Raw genomic sequence first — 25861 nt, 5'->3', positions numbered from 1 at the left:
CTCTACAGTGCACACCAGTCTATTTCCAGGCACCAGCAGTGCAAAATTTGGCAGCCCTAAATGAAGTCTCATCAATTTTGGAAGCAGGGGGAAAAAACAGAGCTAAGTGTTTTAAGGAAGAGAGAGTGAAATTCTCATCTTTGATTTTATCTGGGAAACCCAACATTGTACACTAATAATACGGACTACAGAGGAAAAAGAACAATGGAGATTTCAGTGCTTTGTTTGTGTTGTTTTACTTGTTTATTAAAAAAAAAAATACATGTAGGGGCACCTCAGTGGCTCAGTCGTTGAGCGTCTACCTTCGGCTCAGGTCGCGATCCTAGGGTCCTGGGATCAAGCCCCACGTCAGGGTCCCCACTCAGCGAGAAGCCTGCTTCTCCCTCTCCCACTGCCTTTGCTTGTATTCCCTCCTTGCTGTCTCGCTCTGTCAAATAAATAAATAAAATACATGTAATGAGAGAGCAAAAAACTGAAGTAACTATAGATGTAGCTAGAGATATAGCTAAACCTAAAAAAAAAAAAAAAAGCCATAATTGTGAGTGAGGAAAGGCGAGATGCAGGATATGCACAGCATCGGTGAGGTCTGTATGTGCGATGCAGAAAATGCAAAACAGCACGGTTTGCAAAATTTCTTGTGGATCAACATATATTATGTAGTAGAAATATAAAAATGTGCATGAGGTCGACAAACTTCAAGTTCAGGATAGAAGTCACCACTGGGAAAGAAAGGAGGAGGAATTCACAGAGTTCATGAGGACTTCCATTGTACCAAGCATGTCAAATTTCTTAAACTGGATGGGGGGGGTGCATATGAGTGCTTATTATATAATGATTGTACTTTTTTTATATGCCTGGCATATTTCTTACTTTTTTAAATTAATATATAATGTATTATTTGTTTTAAGGGTGCAGGTATGTGATTCATCAGTCTTACACATTTCACAGAGCTCACCATAGCACACACCCTCCCCAATGTCCATCACCCAGCCACCCTATTTCTTACTTTAAAAAGGTGAGAGGGGAGGGGCGCCTGGGTGGCTCAGTGGGTTAAGCCTCTGCCTTCGGCTCAGGTCATGATCTCAGGGTCCTGGGATCGAGCCCTGCATTGGGCTCTTTGCTCAGTGGGGAGCCTGCTTCCCCCTCTCTCTCTGCCTGCCTCTCTGCCTGCTTGTGATCTCTCTCTCTCCGTCAAATAAATAAAATAAAATCTTAAAAAATAATAAATAAATAAGGGGGGAAATGAAAACTAGGAAGCCTCTACATGCTCTGTAATGTTAGTAGATGTGTTTATTATGAGATTGAACCGAATGATTTGTTTTGAGAAAGCTGGATCTGAAGATGATCCTAAGATAAAGGTGTGTCTCTCTCGCAGCTCTTCTCCAGGTGCTGTGCTAGACACACTCCACTTCATGAAAGCTACGTGAGGTCAGTTCTCTTTCCCACATTTCACCAAAGAGGAACTAGGGGCAAGGGTTAAGTAGTTTGCCTAAGAGCATACATTCCTTACTAGGTGGCTGCAATTCCCTGAATTTGTTTCCCTACAATTGCCAAAAGGCGGTATTTTGAGGACCTGTGATAAGGTTGAATCATGTAGTGGGAAGAATAGAGCAAATCACAAGCTAAATCATACCTAATGCCTGCCCTTTAGGAAACACTCATTGAGAGCATCATTAGCTGGAAGTGTGGGTCTAATGCACTAAGCCAAGCCCTTCCCTCCTAACCAGGGCCATGTCTTTAATTGACATTTAGTTGCCTGTGGTAAGACTTCTTTCAATCCCAGTGCCTACAGGCTCCTGATCTTGGGGGACTGGGAGAGCTAGACCTAGCTTTTCTCAGGCCCGCTGCCTTCTCAAGTTTTATTCCTGGCTCCATGGGCTTATCTTGCTTTACTTCCGTGTGTGTGTGTGTGTGTGTGTGTGTGTGTGTGTGTGTGTGCATACTGCTTTAATTGGGCAATCATTATGCCACTCTCCCATTCACGTTGGTGGGGAAGTGAGTAATCAAACTCTCAGTCGTACACTTCGGTAAGATAAGGTCAGCAAGTTGTGTGGCACCAAGATGGCACCCCGCACCCGCAAGAGAAAATGACTCAGTGGCTCTCATTGTTTTGGGGCTTGTTTGCGTTGCTGTGCAGTTGTAATGGAAAACGAATAAAAATAAAAATCCCGGGCCCGTTTTGGCCCGTGCTTGGGAAGTTAATCCCACTGTCCTGGCAGAATTCCAGCTCAGGTCACTGCATTCTGCTGGCGGAAGCCGCCTCATGCGGTTTTCAGTGGATGTCACTTTCTTCTTTGCGTCTTTCTCAGCTCCGTGCGCAGCGAATTAAACAGCTGTCCCTCCCCCACCCACGGGGACTACAGCTCTGCAGAACTCAGAATGACCCTGCCTCTTGCCACAGTGGGCTCAGGGGCCAGGAAACTAACCTGCTCCCAGAATCAGCCACCGAGACATTTGCTACAGTCAAGATCCGGATGCTTATGTCTTTCTCTGAGTGCATGTACGTTTTGAATCAGACTCCTGTCATTAAAAGATTTTTCAGGAATCTTGTAGTTTCTTTCCCACTCTCTATGCATAGAGTCCCTCCATTTGTTTTGTCACCTTTCTATGCAAATTAAAATGTTTCCTTATCTGAGGTACTTAGAAATTTATCTCCCTTCCATCTGTATATGCTTTTGTTGATGCTTTTAATTGTTTTTACAGATTTTTTGCCCCAGTGTTTAACTCTTTCCCCTATGAAATGTATTGCATTTCATGGCGTGAGGAATGGTTCTAACTAACTAGTCCTTCTCCCATACAAATAATCTTGTATTTTTTTTAAATTTTATTTATTTGAGACAGAGAGAGAGAGAGAGAAAGAGCACAAGCAGAGGGGAGGGTCAGAAGATAGGGAGAAGCAGAGTTTCTGAGCAGAGAGCACAATGCAGGACTCGATCCCAGGACCCTGGGATCATGAACTGAGCCTAAGGCAGGTGCTTAACCAGCTGAGCCACCCAGGTGCCCATAATCTTGTTTTCTTAACAATGTTTACTGAATAGCGATTTCTATGTGTGTGACTTCAGCAAAGGACTTAAACCTGTCTGAGAGTCAGCTGTCAGTAGCTGGGAAAATAGGAGTAATAATGATACCTACCAGACAGGCTCGTCCCAAGGATGGGGTAAGACAACACATGGAAAGCTCCTAACACGTTGCATGCATGGCAGGTATGTGCGTGATAAATGTTATCTTCCTTTTTGTCTCCTTTCCTTCCCTTTTATCTGCATCAACCTTTTTTTTTTTTTTTCCTAGAGCCCTTTTATGTACCACTGAAATCAAGGCTCTCTGGCATGACCCAAAAGTTGTCTATCCCAGGTTTTTTTTGTTTTGTTTTTTGTTTTTTTAAGATTTTTTATTTATATGACTGAGAGATCACAAGTAGGCGGGGGTTGGGGCGGTGGGGGGTGGAAGCAGGCTCCCTGCCGAGCAGAGAGCCCAGTTTGGGACTCGATCCCAGGACTCTGAGATCATGACCTGAGCCGAAGGCAGAGGCTTAACCCACTGAGCCACCCAGGCACACTTATCCCAGGTTTTATATTAGGAAGCTACTAAATAGAAAGTTTGGGGGAAGTGGAGGAGGTAGGGGGCCATGAAGGCACTTTTCTTCAAGGGACCCCACCTAACAACACATGCACTTTCTTTGCCTGCAGATGATGGGCTGTTTCTGCAATTCCCTTTATCCCCAGGTCAGAGAATCCTCTTCGAGGCTGTACTCCCGAGGCCTTAAAAACTCCCCTCCCCAAGTTGCCATGTCAGATCTTTGGGGGGAAATCTGATTTTTAAGGACAAGGCTCTTTGTGTGGGTTGTTTTATTTTGGGGGTAGGGTGGGGGTAGGATTTGGCCATGGGTTTGCTGCATTCCAGGAAGAGGGAGGACTTTGCTCTCCTCCGATGAGTCATGGAAGAGAAACGTCTAATGTTTGCAAACATCCCCAGCCAAGCCTTTACTTTCTTGTACTCTGCCCATCCCCCCATCTGTGCTGATGGAACCCACCTGAGAAGATTCAAATGTTAAGCTTAAAGGCTAAAGCAGAGGCTGTGGGTTCTAGACCATATGAGATGGAAAGCTGCTCAGAGAAGGGAGGGCAGTACCCTTGTATCTGGCATGTGAGAGACAGAACAGGACCTTGGGTGTATCTCTCTCCAAATCGGGACATGATCTGGGTGGTGCAGGAGGACGGAGTGATTGGACAGTGCTGTCCCAAGGGACGTGCATAAGCACACTTCTGCGCAGGGCTAGGAGATTGAGAGAAGCCTCAGGTGGGAGAAAGGAGCAAAGGGGATTGCAGAAAAGAAGGCAAGAAGCCTGGAGCTGCAGCCTTCAGGGGAGGATGAAGGCTGAGCGGGCTGGAGAGGGACTGGAGCAGGCGGGGGTGTGCGGGAGAGGACCATCGGCAGACTGCTGGAGCCAGATGGGGCTCATGATGCATTCTCCCAGATGGAACGGATCAGCCTTGTCAGACATGCTTCCCTCAGGATACACAGTGTCCCCCCCCCTCCCCCTCTGAAATCAGGAGAGAATCACAAGGTGACTTGGGAGGGCGGCCAGGCTCCTGGGATCTTTTGTGAACTATCAGGTAACGACAGCGGGATCACAATAGGAGACCTAAACATGCCTCCACCGCCACCACCCCCCGCCCTTTATTTTTCTATTGTGGGACATCAAGGGAGCGAGCTCATGAGCTTGGGAACAAAGATCCTATTCTAGGAATTTGTCCACTGCAACCCTATCCGGGGCATTCGCAAGCCCTGGATTTCTGCCCGACGGAAACTCTACCTGCTCCCTTCGCCCCAACCATCACCAGAGCAGCACCCTGGCCCCGGGCAGGGAAGGGAGACTCTGAGGAGCTCATCATTTAAAATTAAAATCGCATTTAATCACTGTTCATTTCTCTACCAGGCTCGGGAAGCCCTGTCATCTTTTCATTTTAAACATTTCGCTGTTTAAGGTCTGAGCACCTTGGGGGGTGAGAAAGGAGGGCAGTGGAAGAGAACTTTTGAAATCTTTCCACAGAAATCAAAGAACAAACCAACCGGAGGGAAAAATAGCAGCTATATTTAAACTACATTATCCCATCAGGGAGCTATGGTTTTGAAAACCATTCCACAGTACTTTGTTTGGCACTGATGCATGGGTTTCTTTTCTTTAATTTTTTTTTTTTTAATGGCAACATTTTTTTTTTCCCCCAGAGCAGTAATTGCAAAGGAAGTGAAGGGCTTCATGAATTAGTGCACAGAGCATCTGCTGCGTGACCCACCCTGCTCTAGGCACGGGGACACACGGTAAAGAAGGGAGCACTCGAAGACCTCACAACAAATAATTATCATGCATTCATTCGTTCTTGTACACCTTCTAAGTGCATATGATCCTTGTTCTCCTGGAACTTATAATTTGGTGGAAGAACACAGACAATAAACAAGTGACAAGTTACTAAGCGGGATGAAAGAAAGACATGTATGTTTGCCAGTTTGCCGGTCCTTCTGTTCCAAATGCTGTTCTCAGCTCTGACTGTGCAAATGGCTATATATTATTCATGGCTCACTGCTCAGAGGGCGGTGACCATCCCACCGCCCCACCCCACACCTGTCACTCTCCCATGTGAGTCCGTGTTCCAAACAAGTGGCAAGATCAAGTAGACAGCTGGGTATAGGAGTCTGGATATACAAATGGGCATGTCATCGATATTTAGGTGGAATTTGAAGCAGTGGGCCTAAGGAAAGATTGTGGATAAGGAAGAAAGTCCCACATCCAAAGTCCTGGGACACACCGCGTTTCAAGTTGAGTAGAAGATGGGAAGCAGGCTGACAAAGATACACCTGAGAAGTAGGAGGCAAACCTGAAAAAACAAAAACAAGAACAAAAATACCACAGAAAACCCGAGTTACTGAACTACAGTTGAGTGAGGATACAAAGTGCCATGTGGGCTGTAGGACCAGGAGCAACTAATTTCTGGGGTGGTGAGAATGGAAGTGCTGGAGAAGAGATGACCGTGGTCAGAGAAGGCTTCCAAGATGGGGTGGGATTTAGCCCTCATCTTGGACAGAGGATTAGGGGTTCACCAGGCAGATCCAAGCAGCAGGAACAGGAACAGATTGAGCAAAGGTGCAGAGGGACAGATGATAGTCCTTGTGGCAGGAGCTTAGAATGGAGGGAGGCTGCGGTGGATATATGGCAGAGGCTGCTGAGAACTCCAGTGGAACTCCATTCCCAACCAGACTTCCCAGTGTTCCATGCCGGTTACTTCTGCTTCCTCCTAAAGGAGTTAAGCTCTTTGACTTTCCTCGATGAAGTGGACATCTTTTGTCCAGTCAACCCACCATTCATTCCCTTCCTTGATTGGATTTTCCATAGAGGCACTGTTTTCCAGGATGCAAGTCCTTAACTAGCAGTGTCAACATCACCTGGGAACTGGTTAGAAATGCACGTTCTTGGACTCCATCCCAGATCTCCTGAGTGAGAATTCTGGAAGGGGGGCCCAGAAGACTGTTCACAAGCCCTCCAGGTGATGTTGCTGCATGCCAAAGTTTGAAAACCACTGCTTCAGGGAACCACTTCTTCCCTACTCTCAGTGCATCTAATTCAGATCACAGTCCCTGTTTCAGGTGGGATGCAGGACTCTCAGAAAATATTAGGCCTTTACCTCCATGAAATTTCTAAATGTGGTGGATTTTAAACCGGAGATGCTGGGGGCCATGTCTGCTGTCACCTGGACAGAACCTACATCAAAGGCAAAGGCAAGGGAAAGCAGCAGATCCAAGGGATAGAAAGAGATTCTCAGTGACTTTATTCTGGCACCTGGATCAAGCTGTTGTGAATTTGGAGTCTACTTCCAGTAATTCCCTTTATTATAAACATAAGCTAGTCCGTCGGCTTTTGGACACTAAACCATCAAAAGAATACTTACCAATGGAGGCAGGGAGGCAAATTCTGGAAAAGGCATTCTGTCAAGTTTGGCAAATTCTCAGATGTTAAAGTTACGGTTTATGAACCTGTAGAAAAAATGGTGGTCGCTAGGCACTGGCATGTGTTCAAAGACACAAGCCAGCAAAAAAACAAAACAAAACACAAGCTATGCCAAACCAGACTCATTTCTGTGAAAATTCACTAGAATGTGACTTGGAGTCTGTTCACTAGGACATGGACTTTGAGTCTGTTGTAGACAATATATCTAGAGTCAACAATACATTCGACTGGTCCTCTCATTAAGTTCTTACGAGCAAGTTAAGAAATGTGGGCTAGATAATAACACAGTGGACTAACATCGCATGGTTACCTGAAGAGACTTTAATATACACAACAAAGCATTTTACTATTGCAGCAATTCTGTCCATTTTTTTTTTTTAAGTTTTATTTATTTAGGGGTGCCTGGGTGGCTCAGTGGGTTAAGCCTCTGCCTTTGGCTCAGGTCATGATCCCAGGGTCCTGGGATCGAGCCCCACATTGGGCTCTCTGCTCAGCGGGAGCCTGCTTCCCTTCCTCTCTCTCGGCCTGCATCTCTGCCTACTTGTGATCTCTGTCTGTCAAATAAATAAATAAAATCTTTTTTTTTTTAAGATTTTATTTATTTATTTGACAGAGACACAGCAAGAGAGGGAACACAAGAAGGGGGAGTGGGAGAGGGAGAAGCAGGATTCCCGCAGAGCAGGGAGCCCGATGTGGGGGGCTCGACCCCAGGACCCTGGGACCATGACACGAGCTGAAGGCCCATGTTTAAGGACTGAGCCACCCAGGCACCTGAATTCTGTCCATTCTTTACCTAACATGCATATGTTCCAGAGTCAGTAAGAGATGCCAGATGTGACTGAGTTGGACAGCCTTAGTTCCCACCTGCCTCTCAGTGTGAACATCTTACTGTTCTGAGTCTAGCATGTAAATATGTACTTTTCACATAACATGATCCTTAAGTCAAGTTGACTACATCTGGTGCTCAACCAAAAGAATAGTCTGTTCACTGTTGTATAACAGAGTACTACGGGAGACAGAGAGGCAAGAGAGTACATTCTAAGATTTTCACTTTCCTGACTTTGGAACCTGTAGCCAAGTTGACTTTATGGCTGTTGAACAACTAAATCCAGTTGATTGATTATTTTCTGATCTGGAATAAATGTCTAGACGTTCTATTGGATAAAGATATCAAAGTTGTAAGTTATACTTTCCAGATGTATGCATAACCCAAGCTGGGACGTAGAGATCAAATATGTCTTGAAGATGAAAACTCAAAAAAACCCACAGCGGACTGCAAGGACCAAAATGAACATGAGAACATTCCGTTATAGTCAAGAGTTCAGTGCCTGGGTTAAAAAGAATCAACGGTGCAAGTACACGATGGGAAGATTTAATAAAACTATAGTTTATGTATACAGGATTCAGTTTTGAGTTGATTGTTAAGATAAATCAACCATGTTTGGGGGGAAAGAATCACAACAAGGGAGGATAGTGGTACCTCCACTAGGGCTTTGCTCCAAGACTATGCCTAGACTTTTGTGCTCCCGCGTTGGGTGTCTCCAAGACTGGCCAATAAGGATGCCGAGGGGTTGTAGACTCCTGCTCTAGGAGGAACAGCTCAGGAACCAAGCTGTTTCTTTTACCTGAGAAAAGTCTTCATAAAGCACCAGAGATATTTTGAAATACTCAAAGGGATCTCACACAGAAGAGGGGTTAAATTTATTCAGAGTTGTTCCAGAGGGCTAAACAAGGAAAAATATAGGGGCGCCTGGGTGGCTCAGTGGCTTAAAGACTCTGACTTCAGCTCAGGTCATGATCTTGGGGTCCTGGGATGGAGCCCCGCATCAGGCTCCCTGCTCAGTGGGGAGCCTGCTTCCCCCTCTCTCTCTGCCTGCCTCTCTGCCTACTTGTGATCTCTGTCTGTCAAATAAATAAACAGAATCTTAAAAAAAAAAAAAAAAAAACAAGAAACAATATATAGGGGAAGTTAGTTAGGGGATGTGGATTCAGCCTAGAATGAGCCTACTTTAATGATTAAAGCTGTCCAAATATGGAACAGACTGCCTTTTGCAATCTCCATTGCTCTACAGGAGGGCTGTAGAGGGTTAGGAAGTTGGCTGGGGCCTCCTTTCCAGGTCACTCTTTTTTACTGGGCCTTTTCTGTCTGCGTAGCTTTGAAACTAGTCTGCCTATTACTAGGTAATGTCCTCCTTTATTAATTCCTTTGAGGTTCTTTGATCAAATCATCCATCATTCTGAATCACTGTTTCTCTTCTTTCTCCTCTCCCTGTCCTCAATTGATTGAAAATAGCTGCAATCTTTGGTAGACAATAGAGTACTTCCAAAACCAATTGTTACTTTTTTTCCTTAACCTTGTTCAGGAGAAGCACATGTAGTTCAATGAGCAAAGTAAATTGAACATAAGTTTTTTTTAATTTATGATTTTTAAAAGATTTTATTTATTTGACAGAGAGAGAGACAGCAAGAGAGGAAATACAAGCAGGGGAAGTAGGAGAGGGAGAAGCAGGCTTCCCTCTGAGGAGGGATCTGGATGATGGGGGGCTCGATCCCAGAGATCATGACCTGAGCCAAAGGCAGATGCTTAACAGCTGAGCCACCCAGGCGCCCCAAGTTTATTTCTACATAAGAGAAACTTGATTTTTCTGCCCTTCAGAGACTGGCTTTATGCTAAATTTTGGCCACTTATAAACAAAAATTTCAGTGATACCCACAGGTTGATGAACCAGCACATAAATGGTATGTGACATAAAAGGGACCAACTCCAGGCTAAAAATCACAGTTTCGGTTTAAAGGAGTATTCCAACCTCCAGCAAATAGCAGATTTGCAAAGAACAGTCTAGGAGGTGATGACAATGTGGTAACAGCACCAATGTGAACTTACACATCACTCCTCTCTGAGAAGCCTTTAATGCTGCCTCGTTTTGTATTTGTTAAACCTGACTAACCTTCACGGCCATTCCCATGAGGCGAGTAGTTCAGAGGCCCTCCTGTTTATTTCACGAATTAGAAATCAATGAACTTTGTTGATTGATTTGCTGATGCTTCTCCCATGCGGTGGCCGTTTGCAAGTCACCGATGGATCAGGGATGGCGGAACTCATAACTGCAACAGCTGGCATTCAGTAAATGATGAAAGTATACCAGGGACCATTCCACATCCTGAGGATGGACAAGACAGACAAACCCATATTCTCATGGAGATTGTATTCTAGTTAGTAGAGACCGACAGTGAACAGCTAAAAAAACCCCCACAGTATTGCAGATAAATGCCATGAAGAAAATAAAACAATGTGATAGCAAGGGTGACCGGGGAAGGTAGCCACTTTAAGTAGTCAGCCAAGACATCTTCAAGGAGATGACATTCTCTTTCAAGGTGAGTGCTGAATGATAAGATGGAACTAGGCACGTGACAATCCCAAGAAGACCACCGAATACAACAGCCAATGCTGGGAACCCCTTAAAAACCTCATGATCATACCAGAGGTGCTTACAACCGCAAGGATCCACAGAGCCATGGAACAGAAGTCCAAAGTCAAGTGGCCAAGATAATTTCCAGGCTAAGACAGTCACCAATCCTTCAGCTTATAGTACCTTTATTGTTGCTGAAAGAGATGAGGTGAGGAAGAAGCAATGGTGCAGACCTGTTCTCAGAGGGAAAAGAACCACCAGCCCTCCATTACCACACCCCCACCACATGATCACGTGTCCCTCCAGGAGGAGGCTCCAATCCTGTGACCTAACCAGTTTCCACCTTGCTTCTCTTAGAGCATTGCCATACACTAGAATTTTGTTTGTTTATTTCGTGTAGGGTTTTGCTGGTCCTTTTCCAAGTATCAATCAAAACTGCATGCCAGCCTCCACTCCTTGGAAATAATTAAATGAAATGACATGCCTGACTTTTTCAGCTGGGTAATATACTGTGATTTGCATCTGTTGAAGGAATTCATCTTAAGTCCTGACCTGAGCCATCTGGGACAACTGAGGTTTTTTTTTTTTTTTTTTTCTCTGCTATGGCTCATGCCAATCGTACACTATTGCCAAACACAAAGTAGACTAAAAGCTTCATTCTGCGACATACTCCCCTAAGAAAGCTGCTCTTTGTGATGTGAATATGGTCACCTTTTGTTCATGAATTCATCACAAAGTTCTCTTTCCCTGTTAAGTAATCTAACTTTACATAAGCAAAATGCCCTTTATTTTGCTGTTACCTAGGTTTCCTACAGACTTCTGGAGCAAGTCATCTCTGGTTTAAGAATAGGTTTTGGATTAAAGTCCTTTCTCCTATTGGGGGAAGTGGAATCTAGAAAATAGCCTTGATCTTCATGCCCAAGTGAAGCACCTCCTAGCACAATTCTTATTCTTTAGCAGTTACGGTGGCATAGCCCGTGACTTCTAGGCAGGCATGTATCAAAAGGCTGTGTGGGCTGTTCAAATTAAAACCTCCTTCCCCCTCCCCCGAGTGGGATTCCTTCGGTCAGAGCACAGACCCCGCCGGGGAAGGGCTGACATTGGTGCGCGATGGAGCGCCGGGCTGCGGGTGTGGGATGCGGTGTTCCTGAGGCGACAGATGAGGGATTTGGGCCGTGTGGGACGTGAACTGCGGAATTCCTCCCCTCGATTCCTGAAGGGGGCTCTAAAGCAGACACAGATTAGGATGCAGAATGCGGCCGGCAAGGCAGAGGGCGAGAGGGCGGGCGAGCCAAGGACACCGAGCCGGGCGCGTTTCGGGAGGCCCAGTGCGGACCGAGTTCCCAGGTTCCCCGGCCTCGCCTACCCAGACACCCACCCGAGCCCCAGGCCCACCCCGAAGGGCAGGCAGTTTTCCTCGGGGCAGCGAGTGTAGGGAGCCCGCCGTGAGCCCTCAACCTCTCCCGGCTCTGTGTCAGCGGGCTGGCGGGGATGGAAGACCACCGGAGCCCCGGGCCGGTTTAAGATTAGCTCTCCACCCGTCTGCGGGCGCGGCATCGCGCGCGCCGGCCTCTATCCGGGTTCCTGGGGGCGGTGCGCGGGAGGGGCGGGGCCTGCGCGGCGGCGTGGGCGCGAGTCGCGCGGGAGGGAGGGAGCCGAGGGGAGGGGGCGGGGCCGTGCCGCCCGCGCCGCGCTGGGCTCTCTCGGCCAATGAGCGGCGTCCACATGCCGCGGCGGCGGCGAGAGGGGAGGCAGCGGCGGATAAATGCTATTAGAGCAGCCGCCGCGGAGCCGTCCCCGACGCCACCTCCTTCTCCTTCGCCGCAGTTTCCTCCGCCGCTGTCGGGGGTGCGGAGCTGAGGGAACAGGGCGAGCGTGCCGCGCACCACCCCGCCAGCTCGCCGCCCCCGCTCCGTTCTGCCCTCAGGGGTCGGCCGGGTGCCCCCTCCTCCGGCCCGGGCGGGGCCGCGAATCACCTCAGGAGAGCGGGGAGGGGGTTCGGGGGCCGCGGCCTGCGTTCCCGGCGGGCGGTTGAGGGCAAAGGAGGCCCTCCCTTCTGACGAGGGGAGGGAGGGTCAGGAGCCCCCCACCGCCCAGCTGAGCCCGGGGCGTGCACCGGCGAGGGCCGGGCAGCCGGAGGGACGGTTGTCTGGGGGAGGGGGCGCGGGGTGATTCAGCGCCCGGCGAGGCGGAAGCGGCTGCAGGAGGAGGAGGAGGGGGAAGAGGCCAGTCTGCGCCTGGGCGCCCGGGGTGGCACGAGCCCGCGGCCCGAGTGCGAGGCGGAGGCGAGGAGGCCGCGGGGACTGGAGGCGAGGCCGGCCGGGCTCCCGCAGTCATGGAGAACGCGCACACAAAGACGGTGGAGGAGGTGCTGGGCCACTTCGGCGTCAACGAGAGCACGGGGCTGAGCCTGGAGCAGGTCAAGAAGCTCAAGGAGAAATGGGGTTCCAACGGTAGGTGCCCGGCTCCGGGACTGCAGGGGCCCCGCGCGGCCCGGCGCGGACCCGAGAGCCAGGGAAGATGGCTGACCGGGCTCCACCTCGTGGGTCTGGGCTCAGCGCCCGCCGAGGGCTGCAGACGGCGGGTCGAGCCCGCGCGCCGGCCCCGCGGGAGAAGGGACTGCAAACGGGGGCTCTGGGCTTGTCTGTACCTCCTGGACCCCGCGCCTCGAGCCCTTGACCTTCCCCGCACGCAGTTAGCTCGGTGTCTTCTCACCCGCAGCAGCCGGCCCCGCTGGAGGGAGGGACGCGTTCTCCTGCAACTGGGTTGAACCCTGCGAGACATTTTCTTGTCCCCAGCCAGTTTATGAGGCGTCGTTGCAGTTGAGAAAGCTCTAACCGTTCTTGTACTACCCAAAGTTACACATCTGGCAGAAGTCATGACATAGCTGAAATAAGTCCTTGTTTCGGGAGCCCTGTTTGCTAGATAGCGATGAGATTTTACGCTTCGGGATACACTAAGGTATTGGTTACAACAGATTTTCCTGGGGTACCATTTGGTGTGGTTTTCATTAAAAATGGTTGAAGGTTCATAGATCTGGGTACGTCTTTCGAAGACTGATAATTATAGCAATTCTCTTTATAAAGACAGTGCTAATTTTTTCCCCCCCTTCTTGACACGTTGCCTGGCGAATTTCTACATTCTGCAGAGTTACCGGCTGAAGAAGGTGAGTAATCTTAATATGTTTTGTTTTGTTTTGTTTTGTTTTAACCCCCCTGTGTGCTGTTGTTAAGATGACATTTACAACAATTGTTTGTTTCTAACAGGAAAAACCTTGCTGGAACTTGTGATTGAGCAGTTTGAAGACTTACTAGTTAGAATTTTATTGCTGGCAGCTTGTATATCTTTTGTAAGTATAAAGAAACTTAATTTCTGTTCTTTTCAGAGATGAAAAACCAAGAACAAGTCATGTCTATTGAGTGAGAACATTATATTTAGAGATTTCAGTGGTTTCTTCATTTTTTAAAAAACTAGGTATTTTAAAATTATAAACAAAACACTCGAAGCGTTTGTGTGCAGAAAATTAATGCCTGACATTTACAGTGCAGTTAGAAATTGGTTCCAAAATGAGGCAGAGTCTTATAAATTGTTGTGGTTTATCAGTTTTAATATCAAAAAGTTCTTTGTTGGAAAGCCTTTTCTGTTTTGGGTTCTTCCATTGTGTAAGATCATACTAAGATGGTGTTGGGCCCTTTGTAGTCTGTAAATAGAACTTACAAAAGGAATATTCCAGTTGCTCTCCCTTCCTGGTAATGGCAAGGTGACAGTTGTTTCTGACAGTGACAAGAATGATGATGGCAGTGATGGCACCACTGTTGACCAAATTTGGTCACTGACCTTTAGGGTGGTATATTTATCTAAATTGGACCCCTGTCTTAAGTGACTCCTAGGTAGAGCGAACAAGGTTCAGTGCAACTGGTTCTAGATTTTTAAAGAAAAAAATACCAAATCCGTTTTCTCTTGGTATGTGTGTGGTTACTGTCTTGAGTCCTGTATGGTTGCTAAGAAACTGGTGAAATGCAAAGAACTACAGCAGAAGAAGGGCGATGAGTTGGTGAGGTTATTTCTAGGTTATTAACATTTTTTTCCTGTTCAATATTAATTTTTTACTGCATTTTTTCTTGGGCAGTGGACTTCTTGATAGTTTTCCTGAAAATGGTCATGAATAGGACACAGATGTTCCTAATCCTGACAGCATGAGATGACTTTTGTTCTTAAATTACAGTATTGTATTCTTACAATAACTATGATGGGAAATGAAATTCACCCAGTGCAGTACTTTTTCAGGCTTCACAAAATTGACACAGTTTCAGGGTTTCATTTTTGTTTGTTCGTGCATTTGTAAACCACAGGAATCTACCTCAGTCTTTATGACAACCGTATCATAGAAGGCTATTTTGAGAACTGAATCAGAAGGAAGCAGTGGGCACTTCTTTAGGTAAGGGGGGGAAATTGGCAGGAGGTGAGCTTTTGGAGTAGTATTATATACAGATTCTGACATGAGACTTTAATATATCTATCATGCCAAGTTGGCTAAGTGATATGTAGTTATTAATAATAATTCAGTTCTCACGAGTCTTTTTTCTGTGGTTTTCATTGAATAAAATTGAGAGTGTCATAGCAAAGCATACAGTGTCCTGAATTACTCCATACTTACACGTCTGTCTGTTCTTGATTAATTCACCACCACCCCTTCCTAAATGGCTCCTGTTTTTACTGATTATGATAAAGGAATAGAGCTGTTTGATTATCAGTTTCAGTACATTGTTGTGGGGCAAAACAAATACTATGTTTGGGGTAGTGTAATGTTCATGTATGTTTAAGCTACCTGCATAATTCTGAAGTAGCCTCAGCTTTGGTAGTTAAAGTACTGGGGTTCAATAAGGCTATCAGGGACATCTTAGAAGTAAATCACCTGGTATATACAAGGCAGAGATAAAATAAATTTTTATTGAGTTATTCTGTATAACTACTTAAGGCTGTGTTGTAACATCAGCATTATTTCCAATAAACAGGCTATTGAACATTTGGGTTTTATAGGATCTCTTGAGTTGCCAGTTCGAATGACTTTTGTATTAACATTTTGAGTTAGTGATGTGTGTGACTTTTATTTTGAAGAAAGGAGTTAATAGTTTCTAAGCATTTTCAAGTGGGTTTTTAAAATGCTCTAATTTTATCATAGGGTAGGATGCTGGGTTTTTATAGCTTTATAGAACTGTATTTTGGAATTGAAATTTGAATTACCTTTTTAGTAACTACTTGCAGTCAATGCTCTGGACATGAACTGTGTGACATTTTTATTTCATGGATTGCTAAACAAAAATAATAAATGTTTAGGAAATACTGTTATTTTGCTCTGACTTGTTTGATCAAAACATTTTGGATATCAGACCTGTTTTGTTGATTTTCTTCATGTGAAATTGGCACAGTACTACATTGTTCTTGACCTTTTCAGTCCTCATTTCTTTATCTTTTAAAAGATCACTGAGTCTTTTTTTGGTGATCAGTGTATTCCTAATTTACACGAAAATCATGGTAGAATATTCATATTCTTTTGGAGAATTAAATAGACAGTTCCTACAATATGTACATGATATATCATCAGGTTCTGCTCAAGTTAAAAAATATTAGGCTTTCATGGGGCGCCTGGGTGGCTCAGTGGGTTAAGCCGCTGCCTTCGGCTCGGGTCATGATCTCAGGGTTCTGGGATCGAGCCCCACATTGGGCTCTCTGCTCGGCGGGGAGCCTGCTTCCCTCTCTCTGTCTCTGCCTGCCTCTCTGTCTACTTGTGATCTCTCTCTGTCAAATAAATAAATAAAATCTTAAAAAAAAAAAATATTAGGCTTTCATGATTTATTTCAGATCTCTAACTAAATTGTTAACTGTAGGAAGCTGCGTTAATTTGTTATACTCATGACCTGTAGGGATAAAGTTTAATTGCAGTATTTGCCAGGTAGAAATAGTTTTAAGTTTCCTTGGATTGGAAGAAGTGAGCTATAATTTCTCCCACTACACATAAAGTAACATTAGAAATTCCTTCATTTGCCATTCATGAGCTACAATCCCGTCACTTTGTCTTTACATCCTCCTTGGTCACAACTTTGCCCTTCATTTAACACATCATACGGTTGCTTACTGGAATACCTGTTCTTTTCTTTCACTGCTTCATTAGGTATTTATTGAACACCTGGGAGGTGGCACAGACACTGGGGATACAGCATTTGAACAAAATAGACAAAGTCTCAACCTGGAGCCGACATTCTAGTGGAGACAGATAATAAACAAGTAAAATGTGTAGTCTGTTGGACAGTGATAGTACTATGGAGAAAAATAAAGCAGGGAGATAAGAGTATGAGGAGGAGGGGGCACCTGGGTGGCTCAGTGGGTTAAGCCTCTGCCTTCAGCTCAGGTCATGATCTCAGGGTCCTGGGATCGAGTTCCACATCGGGCTGTCTGCTTGGCAGGGAGCCTGCTTCCCCTCTCTCTCTGCCTGTCTCTCTGCTACTTGTGATCTCTCTCTCTCTCTCTCTGTCAAATAAATAAAAAAAAAAATAAGTATGAGGAGGAGGAGGGTATAGTTCTCACGAGTTCTCACGTAGGGTGGTCAGGAAAGTCCTCCAGGAAGGTGACTTTAGAGAAAAGACCTGAAGGAGATGAGCAGGAGGGCCATATTTGCCTCGTCGGAATTCAGAAAGCCCTTTGTGGTAACACAGTTTGCAAAAGTTGCTCCACCCTCCATCCCCATTTCCCCACCACAGCTACTTGGATTCACCCTAAAATGCTGCTTAAACTTGCTTAGACTTAGGCACTTCTCATCTTGTCACTTGTTTTTGAATAGTGTCTTTCCTTCCTACTGGACCCTTTAGAAGGGATTCTTCATTTCTTTTAGAGCCTGGGTTAGTGATTTTGATAAAACAAATATATTTGAACTTGGATTAGTAGCATTTTCAGAATATATGAGGTCTGGTTTCTTTGGTTTTCTTAGTACAGTATAGTCAAGAAGTAGTTTATATATTTGTAATGATTTTACCTTTTTCGCCTGTGTTTTCTCTTAACTTTTTTTTAAAGGATAGAATGGATAGTTCACTGATTGGTTTAACTAATTTATTTAGAGCCTTTCTTTAAAATGTTTTAAAGGTGAGTGTGTGTGTGTGTGTGTGTGTGTGTGTAAGAAGATTGTATTCTCAAATCTAAAACCAGTATTTTTAAGTTTTTGTGTGGATCAGAAGAGAATGTAGTCTAAAGCATACCTTTTTTTTTTTTTTAATGGCTAAAAGAATTTGTTTCCCAACCCAGAAAATTGTCATAACATTTATTGGTGATACCTTTCTTTCTTGTGAAGTGTTAAATTTTCCTCTTTTAAACTTCTTTTCCTCTTTTAAACTTCTTTTATTATGTAAATTTCTTCATTTGTTGAACAAGTATTTGAGTACCCAGTGTCCTTGCAAGTTTCTAAGGACACAAAGAGGAATGCAGACAGGTGCCCTAAGTCTTAAAAATATGCTTATGACCACTCTCACTTTCTTTTGGGGGGGGACCTCATTGAGTGCTCATTACATTATCCCAACATGTAGCTAAGATAATGGAGTCACGGAATTATGACTGTCTCCCACTGAAACACGCCTTTTTACCTTGGCTTAGAGTTTGCTTTTGTTCTTTAAACTCCGCTCTCCAGCATCTTCTGGTTGTGCTGTCAGAAGTTACTGTGATATGCAGAGATCAGTTTTACAGCTAATTAGAAGATAGTCTATACTACCCTGTTGAAGCAGTCTAAATTGTAGTTGAGTATTCATTAGTAAGTGGCTACTGAATAGGATTGGCAAATTTGAAACTTTGAATTTGCTGGATTATATAAGCCCCAGAAGACAAGTATTGTTACTGTATTAATAGTGCAAAGCAAAGAAGAAACACTGTGCCTAAAATTAACTGCAGTAGCTTTTTCTTCCACTTTCCTTTGAAAGTGTTGATGAAATTGGTTACTTATTGCTCTAGATGTTTAAGTTCAAATACTGCCCTCAGGGTCTTGTACCTTATAGGTTATATGAGATTTTGTTTCATTCGTTCATGCCCCTGTAATAGTGAGCATCATCTGTGTACCAGAGACACTTCTAGGCCCCTGGGGATACAGTGGTGAACAAAAGACAGTACAAATAGGTAATCATTTATGTTCAACGTATTCTCAGTGAAGATTTTAGAAACATTTACCCCACCATAGGAACATATTTTGTATGACTCAATAAGCCATATTTATGAACTGACTATAGTATAATGCTAAACGGCATCTTTCATTTTGGTGATGTGTCACACACTCTTCACTCCCTCATCTCCTGGGATCTTTCATTTGTTAGCATCATCATCTCATGTACACTAGGTTTCCTTTCAATAGAACAAACCAGGAAGGACTTCATAATATGATCTGAACATAATCAGCTGGATTGGTTCTTACCAGTTAATAACACATGCGTTGATCTTCACTTTGGGCTGTAGCATTTAATTATTTGGGTTCTTTGTAGTTTCAAAACAGACATTTTAAAAAGTATTCAGGAAATTGATGGTTGTTGATTTTAAATAGGTTTGACACTAGCCTTCCACCCTGAGAGATTTGCCCACTAGTTTCTCATCATCCGGTAATTAATATACTTGTGGAACCATCAAATAATTATGACTACTTGGGTTTCTTGCACATAAACACTTGAAGTCCTATGGTGGAAGAAAAGGTTACTGCATTATACAGATTAGGATTCTACTTCTGCAGAGCAACCACACATTTTTTGAAAAGTAAAGATTTGCTCTGGTAGTCCTGTCACTATTTGCTGTAGTCTTCCCTTTGCTCCAAATGTTAGGGGATAAATTACTTTAAGTTTGTTCCTTAGGCCTAGCTGCCAAGAGGAAAGTTCATACCCTCTTTAACAAGGTGTGAAGCTTATCTTACAGTTGCTAATGCCTCACTGACCTTTTGTATAGGTCCTAGTTACTCATCAGGTTGAGTGATTTTTTTTCCCCCAAGAGCTAATTAAGTTTCTTATTTCTGAGATGCTCTCCTTGGCAAGTGTTTGAAAGGCTAGTATCAAAGCAGCTGTGATCTTGCATCTATCAAAATTTATAACTTCCTAGAGAAGTTTTCATTTTGGCACTAGGCCTGGCCTTAACACCAGGAATGCCCTGTTGAAAGCCTGCGGCAACATTTCTATTCATTCTGGTTTTCTGCCTGCCCTAGTTCACTAGCTGTCAGTGGTCATTGGTACCTCTCAGGACCCGGTCCTGGTATCTCCTGATTTTTTTCCTGCTCAGGTTGATCTTGTTCATTCATCATTCCCTTATCTTACTTCGAAAATTCATTTTTGGCCTTGTCTTACCTCTCTGGTTGTTTACTATTTGTGTAAAAGCTCACTTTATACTATTCCACTAAGTATAAACATAGATGGTTTCATTATTGCCATGAGTCATATCTGGTTGTATTAAAAAGTATCAAAACCAGTGCTTTCATTGTTTATTAAATCAGTCTTTTAAAGAAAATTTTTTTTGTGAAATATACAGACATTTTAAGCAATGCTAAAAAACAAAGGCAAATCGTATCTCCCAGATTGAATCATTGGATATATTTGACATCCTTTCTGGATAGGCAGTTTTTCACAAAAAGTCGGTTTTAACTATTTAGATAGCTGTTCTACCATGTTCTTTATCATTCTTAATGATTCATTTCTTGGGTTCTCTTATCAACTTAAGTTTGCTCAGTTATGAAGTTTAATTTCTAGCTCACACAACCATAACCTTGTCAGGATGTAAAAGCTACAAGAGAACCACAATAAAATTCATTTTCTGCTCATTTTCCTTGGGGCAGTGTTCTGTATCTAGATATAAATAATATTTGTGGACTACTGTCTTCTCTGAAGTGCTGTGTTGCTAGATTACATGTCATATGGAGGATAACCTTCAAAACACATTCCTTACTGCAGAACAACCTTGAGTAATTTTGAGATGACTTATAGTGATACCATTGAGAATAACTGGGGTGCTATCAGTACTCTATAATATGGAGTCCATGATCAAGTGATTTTTACAATTAATTTATACCTATTAGTATTATTTGGTAGGAATATTAAGCAACCCAGCAAAGTTGTAGATGATTGCCTTTTCCTTTAACAAAATGGAGAATGTAAGTTTTATTTCTTCTGAATATATCCATGTAAAATGAATGGGTTTTATTTCCCCGAAAGTATTTTATTTAGATTTTAAAACAATTAGTATGTGAAATATTAAGTTAGCTTTTGAAGAATAGTAAGAAGTTGTATAATTCTGATTTCTCAAGAATTACTCTGAACAAGGGACATAATAAACTGGTTGTTGCTGTCATTACATTTTGCCACCATTTGTTTCTAGAGATGGTAAGAAGAGTTTGTGTATTGCAGTTCCTTTAGTGCCCACCACTTTTGTTGTCAGGTGGCGCTAAGCCTAAAAACACGTTACAGTTCTAACACATGCCATTTCTTTTTTAGGTTTTGGCTTGGTTTGAAGAAGGTGAAGAAACAATAACAGCCTTTGTAGAACCCTTTGTAATTTTACTTATATTAGTAGCCAATGCAATTGTGGGTGTGTGGCAGGTAAGCAAAAATTCTGCAGCGCTAGAGCTTAGCAGTTTATATAAGTGATTTAAATTGGGTTAATCTGTTTTTCCTCCCGATCTATTGACTAGAAATATCGTTGAAAAATCTACCTGTGGTTTTTCTTTTGTCTGTTTATTTAATGGCAACATTTTAGACCTCTTCTGCATGATTATGCTAAAATTGCTCATCCTTCATGGTAGCGTAGAGTTAAGAATAATGGATGAGAGAAGCTATTTGAGGAAAACCAGGACGTTAGAGAACCAGTATCTGCCTTTTTATTTCCTAGCTGCTTCCTGTGAAAAGTTTCATAAATCCGATGTCATTTTTATTCTCCTTGGATTTTTAAAAATATTTATTTATTTATTTATTTATTTATTGTATTTAGCTGTAAAAATTGTTTTCCCTTAATAGCATACCCCTGTTTTCCTTCTGTTGCCCAGGACTTTCTGACTCACAGAATGAAAGCCAGTTTACAGAAGCATAATAGGATTCCTACCCACCCCCCTTCATGTAATTGCTATTCTGTATATATCTAGTTTAGAGGACTTTAACTTTTTTACTTTCCTAGGACTATTGATCTGTTTGGGTTTTTTTTTTTTCCCCCCTAAGATTTTATTTATTTATTTGACAGAGATCACAAGTAGGCGGAGAGGCAGGCAGAGAGAGAGGAGGAAACAGGCTCCCTGCTGAGCAGAGAGCTCAATGCAGGGTTCGGGGTTCGATCCCAGGACCCTGAGACCATGGCCTGAGCCATAGGCAATAACCCACTGAGCCACACAGGCGCCCCATGATTTTTTTTTTATATATATATATATTTTAACAGATGGAGACTAACACTTCAGATTCATCTTGAGTATTGATACTTAAATATGGTATAATCACCCCTTTGAGGACTAAAATAGAGTGCATCCACATTCTTAAAGTGGAAACATTTTATAAGCATACTTAGTCCTATTAGAATTGTAAACTTATGGGGAGCCTGGGTGGCTCAGTCATTTAAGGAGTCAACTCTTGATATTGGCCCAGGTCATGAGATCCAGCCCCATATCAGGCTCCTGACTCAGCAGGGAATCTGCTTGCGGTTCTTCCTCTCCCTCTGCCTTTAATCCTCACCACACACGCACTTACACTCTCTCTTTCTAAAATAAATAAGTAAATCTTTTTTAAAAAATTGTAAACTTCTGATCTTACTAATAAACATGAAATCCGGGGCGCCTGGGTGGCTCAGTGGGTTAAGCCTCTGCCTTTGGCTCGGGTCATGATCTCAGGGTCCTGGGATCGAGCCCCATGTAGGACTCTGCTCAGCAGAGAGCCTGCTTCCCCCCCACACTCCCGCCTGCCTCTCTGCCTGCTTGTGGTCTCTGACTGTCAAATAAATAAAATCTTTAAAAAAAAAAAGAAGAAGGAAAGAAAGATGGTCTGCTTAGAAGAACATTTTATTGTGCTATATTTCTCTTTATTTTTTTTAAAATTGTTTAAGTAGAAGTAATCCTCTTGTCAATAGTATAGGCAAAAGAGACAATAATGGAGCATTTGATTGTCCTTCTCAAGCAGTAATGTATATTTTCCTATTAAATAATTTATGCTAGTTACAAGGTAGATACTTTATGTACATTCCCATTTCATTGTTATAGTGATCTTATGGGGCAAATGATACTCCCACTTGACAGGTGTGACATTGAGGTTCAGAGTGATCAACTGACTTCTTAAAGGCCATACAGGTAGTACAGAGTATCTGGGACTTGAATCCAGACCCAGGCTGATCCAAATTCTAAAGTAAAAACTTATAGCAGTTTTCATAGGACTTTTATTTATTTATTTATTTATTTATTTATTTATTTATTTATTTGACAGACAGAGATCACAAGTAGGCAGAGAGAGAGGGGGAAGCAGGCTCCCTACTGAGCAGAGAGCCTGATGCTGGGCTCAATCCCAGGTCCCTGGGATCATGATCTGAGCTGAAGGCAGAGGCTTTAACCCACTTAGCCACCCAGGTGCCCCATTCATAGGACTTTTATATTTATTTTCATTTAAAAAACAACATTCTTATGTCTTAATTTCATTTACGTGGTATACAGAATGGTGTGAGCAATACTAAAGAATTACTGCCTTCTGGAAGAGAAATTATAAGTATAGCGTAAGGTAGTAATTGGAGGTGGGGGGGGCACATGATGCTGACCAGTGTCATTAAAGAAGGTGACAAGTGATTGTCACCGAGAATCATAGAAACCAAAAATTGTTCTAATTTTAGTATATATGCTGCTGAAGTGAGCACTTGATATAACCTATTTGAATATGTGATCATTTGTTTTCCTTTCCCACCCCTACTTTCTAAATGTTCCTTTTGATCATTTGAGGGGACGACTTTTAAAGTAATTTTAATTGGCATTTTTGTCCTTGGGGTCTGAGATAATTTTCATGCGTCTAATTTAAATATACTTTTGCTAATTTTGAGTAGAAGTAAAATACAGTGCTCCTGGGATATTTCTTAACCTTGAGCAGTCTAGTTAAACTCTACCTGACATGACCTTGAAGAGGGAGAAAAGGAATTAAAACTGCTACAAGTAACAAATGGGAGAGGTAGTCCTATGAAAAAAGTGGTTTCAAATTTGACTGATCGAGTATCAGCAGTGCTGAGAATTTATTCTTTTACAGTATCAGTAGCATTTGAACATAAGGACCTTATAGCAGAGGCATTTAATTAGAATTAAATATTCTAGTATTTCTGTTAATACCTGTTATACAGGTTTTCTTCAAGCAGATCCGATATGGGGTTGAAATTATTTTTATCATGAGTTTCCCAAATTTAAAATATTCTATACTTTTTCAGGGATGTAAACATTTAAAGTGAGACTCATGCTATTAGCTTTCAGTTTTAAGTCCTCTAACTTCACTTTAAGCAGGTTTTAGGATTTTTTTGCGACAGACCATAAATCTTACACTAAGGTAAAAAATGAGATCACAGGGATGCCTGGGTGTCTCAGTCAGTTAAACATCTGCCTTTAGCTGGGATTGTGTTCTCTGGGTCCTGGGATTGAGCACTGCATTGGGCTTCCTGCTAAGCGGGGAGTCTGCTTCTTCCTTTCCCTCTGCCCCTCTACCCTGCTTGTGCTCTTTCTCTTGCTCTGTCTCAAATAAATAAAAATCTTTTAAAAAAAAATGAAATCATGTAGTATTGTGCATAAATTCTACCCAGGCAAAGGTTAAATTGAGCTTTATATCAGAGGGCAAAAAATGAGAAGTGAGAGAAATGAATCCTTTGTGCATTGAGTGACGTCTCCTGGGCACGCACGGTGTAGATTTGTTCCTTGACTTCTAATTGCTTACTCTCCGAAAGGAGGGAAGACAAATTTGGCACATGTGCTACTTTTCTTTTTCTTTCCCTTTCTTTCTTTTTTTTTTTCTTAAAGGACTTTCCTATAGCCTTTTTTTTTTTTTAAACATGTTGATTTCTACATCTTTCATCTCAAAATTTGGAAAGAAAAGCTATTTGTGACTAGGATTTGACATGTTCATATACAGTATTATAGTAAATATAGTATATATGTTATGGGGTTTTTTTGTTTTTTTTTAGTGGGGAGGTGGAAGGGGATAGAGGGAAACCTAATCAGGGTCCATGCCCAGTGCAGAGCCCAACATGGTGCAGTTTCACAGCCCTGGGATCATGACCTGAGCTGAACTCAAGGGTCAGCTGCTTGGGGCACCTGGGTGGCTCAGTCAGTTAAGTGTCTGACTCTTGGCTTCAGCTCAGGTCATGATCTCAGGGTCATGAATTCTAGCCCCACCTCGGGCTCTGCACTCATCTGCTGCTTTAGGTTCTCTTTCCCTCTCTGTCTGCCCTTGCCACCCATACATCTGCATGTGCATACTCTCCCTCAAAATAAACGAATCTTTAAAAAAAGTTGGACATTTCAAATGACTCAGCCACCCAGGCATTCCAGGACTAGCAGTTCTCTGATGAGATTCCACCCATTTATTAGTCTTGACTACTGCAGAAAGATTTCCTAGAATTTGTGAGATGTAACTTGATTTTCTTAATTCATCACTCATAGTATGTATTATGTGCTGAAACATAGTGTAAATAGTTTGTAAATCCTCATAGCCCTTGAGGCGGTAGCATTGGTGTCCAGGTTTTGTAGGTACCAAACCGGTGTGTTGTGTAACTCCTGCATAATCACATCGTTAAGTGGAAAAGCCTGGAGTGAACCTAGGCAGTCCAGCCCCAGACCATCACCTTTCATGTGCGACAGGATCAATTTTCAGTGGTGTGGCTGTGGCTGGAGGTGAAAGCAGTGCTACACAGTGGGCTTGGGGACAGCAGATTCTGTAACTGCTTTTTCTATTAGGATTTTATTCCCTGTTTAGGCCTGTTAGGGTGCTTAATTCTTCATTTCTTAGCACAAAATTGTAAGAGCCTAGTGTTTATCATCATATGTGAATTGTTTATAAGTATCAATGTGTATCTTTTGTGTCTTTTTCTTAAAGTTTAGAACTCTAAAATTTGATTTCTTGGCCTAAAATACTAATTTGCAACGGCAAGTGTGTGTTGACTATCCTCTTTTTTATAGGAAAGAAATGCTGAGAATGCAATCGAAGCCCTTAAGGAATATGAGCCTGAAATGGGCAAAGTATACCGACAGGACAGAAAGAGTGTCCAACGGATTAAAGCTAAAGACATAGTTCCTGGGGATATTGTAGAAATTGCGGGTGAGTTGAATTTCTCATTTTTAAATTTTATTTTGTTCTCTTTATTCTATTTTATTATTTTATTCTTGATTGTGTATCTGAACGCAGTCCTCTTCTCAAAGCTCATACTTAAATATTTTAAAAATTTTGCTTCTATGCAT

At 43.0% G+C, this 25861-nt stretch overlaps 1 protein-coding gene across 3 annotated transcripts in view; it reads left to right on the top strand.

Annotated features, from left to right (window-relative positions):
• Positions 1–12745: 12745 nt before the first annotated feature.
• The window catches only part of ATP2A2 (ATPase sarcoplasmic/endoplasmic reticulum Ca2+ transporting 2), a 59160-nt gene continuing 46044 nt past the window's right edge, over positions 12746–25861 (top strand). For 2 of the 3 annotated variants that reach the window (XR_004384860.1, XM_032876319.1), the window contains exons 1-5: positions 12746–12863; positions 13559–13576; positions 13677–13759; positions 20907–21011; positions 25583–25721. Coding sequence is in view for 2 of the 3 variants with exons in the window: in XM_032876319.1 (XP_032732210.1) it covers positions 12746–12863; positions 13559–13576; positions 13677–13759; positions 20907–21011; positions 25583–25721 (463 nt within the window). In the remaining variant the exon portion in view is untranslated. Of the gene's footprint in view, positions 12864–13558; positions 13577–13676; positions 13760–14377; positions 14465–20906; positions 21012–25582; positions 25722–25861 lie in introns of those variants that run through there. The other variant, XM_032876320.1, reaches the window with a different exon arrangement.

This window comes from Lontra canadensis, unplaced genomic scaffold (assembly GCF_010015895.1).
Source record: "Lontra canadensis isolate GAN:19392208 unplaced genomic scaffold, GSC_riverotter_1.0 scaffold58, whole genome shotgun sequence".
Taxonomy (NCBI): domain Eukaryota; kingdom Metazoa; phylum Chordata; class Mammalia; order Carnivora; family Mustelidae; genus Lontra; species Lontra canadensis.
Note: the sequence above shows the minus strand (reverse complement) of the source record. Positions and strands in the feature narration are given on the sequence as shown.